At 33.0% G+C, this 8,412-nt stretch overlaps 1 protein-coding gene across 1 annotated transcript; it reads left to right on the top strand.

The window, feature by feature from the left end:
• The first annotated feature begins 419 nt into the window (after nt 1–419).
• On the top strand, nt 420–6,799 carry LOC120075465 (glutamate receptor 2.5-like). The gene is made up of 5 exons (XM_039028880.1): nt 420–708; nt 1,736–3,078; nt 3,621–3,933; nt 5,271–5,677; nt 6,425–6,799. The coding sequence occupies exons 1-5, from the start codon at nt 420–422 to the stop codon at nt 6,797–6,799; spliced, it is 2,727 nt and encodes a 908-aa protein (XP_038884808.1).
• The last annotated feature ends 1,613 nt before the right edge of the window (nt 6,800–8,412 follow it).

Raw genomic sequence — 8,412 nt, 5'->3', positions numbered from 1 at the left:
TAAATAAAATTAAAATTAAAAATTCAACCTTATCATTAATATTTAATTCTCCATTCTTTTCTTTTTTTTTTTTTTTCTGAACAAATTTCTCCATTTATAATTAAGTGGTGCAAAGAAACTTCTGATCCATCATTAAATATATATATATATATATTCTTATGGTGAGAAACAAAGTGAGTTTGATTTGGTATGATCAATATTACACATTAACTAATCTCTTCGTACCATATCATACATGATATTGTTTCTTTCTTTTTTCTTTTTTTTTTCTCTCTCTTTATATTGATCATACTAATGTAAATAGTTAGGAATATTTCAACTAGTTTCTTCCTCCCACTTTCTTGAAATTCAGTTGTATAAATACATAGTTCATCCACCAATGTATTAATACTGTGGAATGATAAAAATTAAACGATAATATGGGGAAACATAAGGGTTTGAGAGATGGTTTTAGGGTGTTGGTGCTCGTTGTCCTCCTTAATATATTACTGGCTGTGGCGATGGCAGAAAAGGAGGAGGCGACAGCGGCAACAGCGAAAGTGAAGGTAGGTGTGGTTTTGGATTTTAATTTTACTTTTGGAAAGATGGGTCTGAGTTGTATTTCAATGGCTCTCGTTGATTTCTATTCTTCTCGGAGTCATTACAAGACAAGAGTAATTCTCAACACCATTGACTCAAATGGCACAGTTGTTGGTGCAGCTGTCGCAGGTTTGTTTGTGATCACATATTTTGTTTATCCTTTCTTGATTAGTACTTGTGTTACTAGATAAAATAACTAACGTGTTGGGTTTATCTAAAATTCAAATGCCTGATTTAAAAACAAGTCATATAAAAATTTAAATTTAGTTTTTTTCTTTCTTTCTTTCTTTTTTTTTTTTTTTCACAAGAGAAACTATTAGGTGAAATCTAGCTAGTTTAAACCTAATCCTATGAACATTTTACACACAAAATATCAAAATAATAAATATTTTTTTTTTAAATTGACACATGGCAAGTTTTAATTGGATAGTTGTCTGGGATGTACAAAGGTACAACCTAGACAATACTTAAATATTTTCTCTTATACAACTAGAAAAACAAGGCAAAAATATGGCAAATTCTAAAGTAGCTTGCAAATATAGAAAATTAGTTTGTAAAAATGTTAGAATTATTAAGTTGCCTCTCAGGGCACTTTAAATTGTTCTTCAATGATAGACTTCCACCAATAATATACTTTAACGATATTACTAATATATGACTTCTATCACCAATAGAAGTTGATCACTGATATACGAAACATAATTTTCTTGAATTGGATCAATACTTCCAATTGAAGGAATAAGGGATCTAAGGATAAAGGTGGAATTTTTTCTAATCGTAACTAAATCTGACATCTATCAATGACAAAATACTATTAGGAATAGTTCCATCGTAGAAGTTTACTAAAATTAAAAGGAGAATGGCAAGGATAGTGATGATCACGGTAGTCATATGATTTTCTTACCCTTCTTCTATTAACTAAATTGAATTCTTTTCTAAACTTAAAATCATGATTTCATGATTTTGAAATTATCTATCCTCCAAAACTTAGGAGCTAAAAATGCAATTGGTCAAAAAAAAAATGATGTAACATCCTTGAATAATAAAAGTTGTGTTGATATAGTTGAGATATCACGTTACATATCTTTTTCAAAAAATAAATAAATAAATAAAAATTTTGTAAACTACCTAAATGAATGAATGTATTGAACAATAGCTTTAGATTTGATAAAGAAAGAGGAAGTACAAAGCATTATAGGTCCAACAACTTCGATGCAAGCAAGTTTCATAATCGACGTTGGAGACAAAGCACAAGTTCCGATCATCTCATTTTCAGCGACACGACCTTCTCTCACATCCCATCGCAGCTCTTTCTTCTTTCGAGTTGCCCAAGCTGATTCCTTTCAGGTGAAAGCCATTGCAGCAATCATAAAGACCTTTAAATGGCGACAAGTTGTCCCAATCTACGTCGATGACGAGTTTGGCGACGGTATCATCCCTTACCTTGTCGGTGCTCTACAAGATGTAGATGCAAACGTGCCATACCAAAGCCTCATCTCTCCCACCGCCACTGATGACGAGATCGACCTGAAACTTTCCAATTTAATGACAATGCAAACTAGAGTGTTTGTGGTGCACATGTTACCTGACCTTGCTTCAAGACTCTTCACCATGGCGAGAAAGAAGGGAATGATGGGTCGAGGCTACGTTTGGATAATGATGAATGCTATCACAAATGAGTTTGATTCAATAGAACCCTCAATTCTTGATCAATCAATGCAAGGAGTTTTGGGATTAAGAACTTATGTCCCAAGAATCAAACGCCTTGAATCCTTTAAACGTAGTTGGCAGAGGAGATTTTTAAGCTACTATCCAACCATAGAGGAAATTCCTGAGCTGAATGTGTTTGGGTTATGGGCTTATGATGCAGCTTGGGCACTAGCCATCGCGGTTGAGAAGGCCGGTATCGACAATCTTCGATATAGCAAGCCCAATAATATTACTTTTACGAACATGAAAATGAAGTGTCCATCAAACTATCTCCACAACCTCGGCGTCAATCAAAATGGCGCCAAGTTGCGAGATGCATTGTCAAATGTTAGGTTTAGAGGGTTAGCTGGTGAGTTCAATCTCGTCAATGGCCAATTACAATCTTTCGTATTCGAGATAATGAACGTGGTTGGTAACAATAAAAGGAACGTCGGGTTTTGGTCGCCAAAAACTGGGCTGACGACGAATCTACGGTACTCAAATGGATTGAGACCGATCATCTGGCCAGGAGATATAGAGAAAGCGCCGAAAGGGTGGGAGATTCCGACGAGTGGGAAGAAATTAAGAGTTGGGGTTCCAGTAAAGGATGGATTTTGGGAGTTTGTAAATGTGATTCGTGATCCAAAAACAAATGCAACAATTGATGTAGAAGGATATTGCATTGATGTGTTTAAGGCTGTGATTGAAGCTTTACCTTATGCTATTACTTATGAGTTTATTCCTACTGACAAATCTAATGCACACCCTGGTGGTAGTTACAATGACTTGACTCATCAGCTCTTCCTTGGGGTTAGTATCAAACTTTTGATTTTCCCTATACATATTTTGTGAATATATACTTTCAATCTGTTATGAAATCGGGATTTGATTTATATATATATATATATATATATGCGCGCGCACGCAAGCTTATAAACATATTTCTATGAAGTTAAAAAATTTGAAAAAAAGAAAAAAACATAATTTTGAAATCAAAAACTAAATTTCAGTTCAATGTTTAATTTTACAATTTTAAATACATTCTAAATGAATAAAAAGATTTTTTTGAATGATATTGAAAATAACAAATTAAGTGTTTAACTATTTTTAAATTACTTTCAAAGATGTCATTAGTTGTGGGCATAAAAAGTTTAATTTTCTTTGAATGAAGGCATTGTTAATAGGACCATGATTAGGTGCGATCTCCATGTATCTCCTTTTCTCATGTAAAAAAATAAAAATAGTCCAATTTTTTTTTAAAAAAAATATTTGTCTCCTGACAAATTTTTATTAATGTACAATCTAAGTTGCACCTAAGTTCATTTTTTAATATCTTAAATGACTTTGATCAGAAGTTTGATGCTATTGTGGGTGACATAACGATCCGAGCCAATAGGTCTGAGTACATAGACTATACATTGCCATTCACAGAATCCGGCGTAGCCACGGTCGTGCCGATGAAGAGAAACAAGAACACCAATGCGTGGGTTTTCTTGAAGCCTCTTACTTGGAAGTTATGGGCTCTTATAGGTAGCTCCTTTGTGTTCGTGGCCGTTATTATTTGGATACTTGAACATCGAGTCAACGAGGACTTTCATGGACGTGTTCTTGATCAAATTTGTAACAGCCTTTGGTACTCTTTTTCCACTATGGTTTTCGCCCATCGTAAGTAATCCATCTCTAACCTTTTTTGATAAAATGTTTGTTGGAATTTCTTAAAATTATTAATTAGCACTCCAAACAAACCAAACAAGTCTTTTTGGTAGGATTTGAGGGAAACACCCCCTAACCTTAAGTTGTATTCATATTTATGTTGTTTATTGGGAATGACTTGCCATTAGAATGACTTCTTTCTTTAATTTTATGATCATTTTAACGTTACAATCTAAAAGATGTTTCGATGGTTACAGATCTTGTAACCATTTGACGGTTATAAATCTAATATTTTAAAATCGTTTGACAGTAGATCTAATATTTTAAAACTATTTGACTATTATAGATTTAAAATTACTTGAACTATTTTTCGAGTTTCCTAGAAGACAAAGATTTTTGTTTGGATATATACGAATTTCTTCTTCTCTTTGTTTTCATCTCTTTGATTTTCTTTGAGTGAAGTTTTTTCTTATTTCCAACTCTTTTCCCACAAGTGCTCATCTGTCAAGAATGATATATTAACCTTAGGGAACAATCGAGGTGAGATGTTTAACACCAAGGTTATGCTACAATTGCTTTCAAGGCAATGGTGTCACACCTCGCCCTAGATTACCCTACCAAACTCAAGACGAGATGTGAGACGATTGACCTCGGGTGTGCAACGGAATCTACTATTAAAACTTTTCTTATCTTTAGATTTAACTTTTCTCGTTCTTTCATGAACTTATCATTTACATTACAACATAGAACACATCAACAATCACTTAAATGTCTAGCTAAATGTACATACAAAAGGTGTTATGTCACATGTGGTGTGATATTTTAGTATCAAAACAATAAGATTATGCAAGACATGAGTGGTAAATGGATATTATGTGCAAAGCATTGTAGGAGCATCATTAGTCATGGTGGCAAATATTTTTGGATATAGGAGAAATTGAAAGTCAATGATTTACTGGTAGATAAAATACATTGGATAAAGATATGATTGGGAAGATAAAATAGAGTAAAATAATTTGGGGTAGGGTGTGACAAGTGATCATTCCACGAAACAATAATTGATTTGTTTGACACTATGTTTCTACATTCGGTAGAATAGCGCACTATATAAACTTTCTAACCCTAATGATGCCTCTGATTCTCGAATCTAAAATTTTCTTTCTAATAATAAATTGCATTCTTCCTGTGAAAGTGAACGTAGCTAACACACTATACGAACAATGTAAATCTATGTATTGGTTCTCTATATTTACATTTTCTGTTTATCATTGGTTGTCGATTTTCTAACAGTATTGATATAACTAAATTTACTATAATCCATCGTTTTGGATAATCTTATAAATTTTTAGGAGAGCGTACATACAATAATTGGACCAAATTTGTGGTGATAATATGGTTGTTTGTGGTTCTCATCATTACACAAAGTTACACTGCAAGTTTGGCTTCACTTTTGACGGTTCAAGAGCTCAAACCCACGGTAACTGATATCAATCAGCTTCTTAAAAATGGAGAGAATGTTGGGTATCAAGGAGGTTCTTTCGTGTACGAGATTCTTAAGTCGTTGAAGTTCCATGATTTCCAACTAAAAACTTATCAATCTGCAGAACAAATGCATGAACTTTTTCTCAAAGGAAGCAACAATGGAGGAATTTCTGCGGCTGTGGATGAAATCCCTTATATTAAGTTGTTTCTTGCCAAATATTGCTCTCAATATACTATTACAGAACCCACCTACAAAGCCGATGGATTTGGTTTTGTAAGTTATATCTCCTCTCTTTCTACTCTCTCTTACCAAATCAGCCATGTGTTGGGATAACGTTTTACAGTTGGAGGTAATTTAAAAGATAGATTTGAGAAAGATGTCACTCGCAAATTCTTAATGAAAGTTCCAAAATATCACTCATATTTAATACTAGTTGACACTCTCAAATTTACGGATTGAATTTTGCGAAATACATACATGATCTAGTCATTAAAAATGACTTTAAAATATCGAGAAATTGTTAAAAATAGTATTGAATGTTTTCCAACTTTCACAAATATCATCCATTTTGGCCAATTGTTTTAATGGTTCATCATGGTGTATCTCAGCCAGTTGGATGCCGAGAGACCTATTTATAAAGAATGAAAAACGTGGAGGACCATTTCTGACAATTATGTTGAAAATTAGTGAAAACTTAATTTGGAAGTGTAGGGTAATTAAATTAGCTTTTTTTTCTTTAATGAAAGTTAATGACTTTTATTTAGGATAATACTACCTAAATTGGAGAGAAGTGGCCTAGTGGCTTAGTGAGATTGATGGAGGAGAATTTTGTGTGTTAGTGGTATATAGTTAGTTAATTAGTGGTTAGTTTTTATTTTTCTCGTAAATACTTGTACCGTTTTCACTTATCCTTCATGCAATATTTTTATTTTGTTTTCATCTTTCGTTCTCTTCGTTTGTTTGTTTTTTTTTTTTTTTTTATTACAAATCATCCTAGAAATACCATGTTTTTTTGGGCAGGGTTTTCCGATAGGATCGCCGTTAGTACCTGATATTTCAAGAGCCATTTTGAAGGTAACAGAGGACGATAGAATAAGGGAAATCGAAAACACATGGTTCAAGAAGGTGAAAGAATGTTCGAGTTCGGAAGCTGCTGAATTATCTTCCACCCGTCTCACTATCGACAGTTTTTGGGTACTTTTTGCCATCACTGCCAGTGTCTCCATAATTTCTGTGGTAGTTTACATTGTCTTTTTTCTCTATGAAGAATTGCCGCAGTCTTGGAGAGTAGCTAATTCTTCCATCTTGAAAACATTAGCGGACTTGGGTTCCAAGTTCTTGGGTACAGATCCCAAAGCTCTAGCTCTTCAAGAAAGTCGTCAACGACGAGATTGACCGAAATTCTCCTAGATTTTTCCTTTCTAAAATATACATTTGAATTCTTTTTCAATAGTGGAATGCACAACTACAAATATAGATACAATCCACGATTCATCTACGTGTTAGTTTAAAAAATATTCTTAAATTATTTTATTGGTTTAATTTCAATCTTATCCGTATTCATATGGTTAGAAATTAAGCTAGATACATAATGGATATACTTTCTTAGATACATTTCCAAATACATGAATTTCTAATTTCTAAATACACGTAATTGTTCAAGTACATGAATAGTATGTATATATGTACTTCATTTATTTTGTATCTTTTAGTAATGTCTCTTGAGTATTATATAAAGAGATCATTTCCCTCGTTTGTAATCAAGTAAAAGAAAAATCAAATCAACGGAAGTAAATTAAGTTTCAAGAGAACAATATTCTTCTCTTGTGTGTTCTTGAATTTTCTAAGAGAACAAGTTTTTTTCTCTTCAAAGTTTGTGAGATTCAGGGTGAAATTTTAGAGTGGGCTCATCAATGCTTTCAACAAAGTGGTATCAGAGCGTAAGATTGAAAGATGTCTTCTAACAATATGTTGCAGCCTCAACCTCCTCGTTTTTGGGGAAAACTATAGATGATGGAGTCAAGAAATGAAGGTTCTTTATGGATTTCAAGATATTTGAAATATTGTTGATAGAGGATATTTGGAAAACAACAACCCAATAAGTTGAGAGAAGCTAGAAAGAAAGATTAAAAAAAAGAAGAAAAAAAAAAAAAAAAAGGCATTATCTGTTATCTACGACGTTCTAGATGAAAATATCTTTCAAAGAATATAAGAAGTCTCGACTGCTAAAGCAACGTATGATGCATTTTAGAGTTTGTACGAAGGAGAATAAAAAGTAAAATTGGTACAATTCCAAACACTTCGAGCTGGATTTGATACCATTCGAATGAAAGATGCTGAAACTATTGAAAAATTTTTCAACTGTGTTATCTTACTTGTTAATCAATTGAGATCAAATGGATAAACAATTGAATATCAAAGAGTAGTCGAAAAGATCCCTAGAATCACGACTCGAAGATTGGGCATATTATTATAACGATTGAAGAATCTGAAGATTTGTCAACTCTCTCCATCAATAGCTTAATGGGATCTCTTCGATCTCACGAGCATAAATTGAATTGGTTTAATTTTACTCCTTCAGAAGAAGTTTTACATATACAAACCTCTTCTAGAGGATGATCTGGTGGAATAAAAGGTGGACGTAGTGGTAGCAGAAATGGATAGTCCAACGACTTTAAAAGTTTTGAGTCATAGAGTAGAGACAATCAAATTCTTCAAATAAAGGAAGGGGGTGAAGTTCAAGTAAAGGAAGAAGCAGAAGTGGAGGTTGTGGAGATTTTTCTCACATATAGTATTTCAATTGTAGACATTATAAGAATTTTCAATCAAACTATTGGTCCAAGAAGACTAGTTTTAATCAAGCTGAAACCAGCCTAATGCAAGAGCAGCGGGATAATGATCAAGGTCTTCTCTTCCTTACATTCAATTAGAAACAAGGGCTAAAGATATATGGTATCTTGATGGTGGTTGTAGTAATCACATGATAAAAGGAAATGATATTTTTATAT

Source organism: Benincasa hispida, chromosome 4 (genome assembly GCF_009727055.1).
Source record: "Benincasa hispida cultivar B227 chromosome 4, ASM972705v1, whole genome shotgun sequence".
NCBI classification, from domain to species: domain Eukaryota; kingdom Viridiplantae; phylum Streptophyta; class Magnoliopsida; order Cucurbitales; family Cucurbitaceae; genus Benincasa; species Benincasa hispida.
Note: the sequence above shows the minus strand (reverse complement) of the source record. Positions and strands in the feature narration are given on the sequence as shown.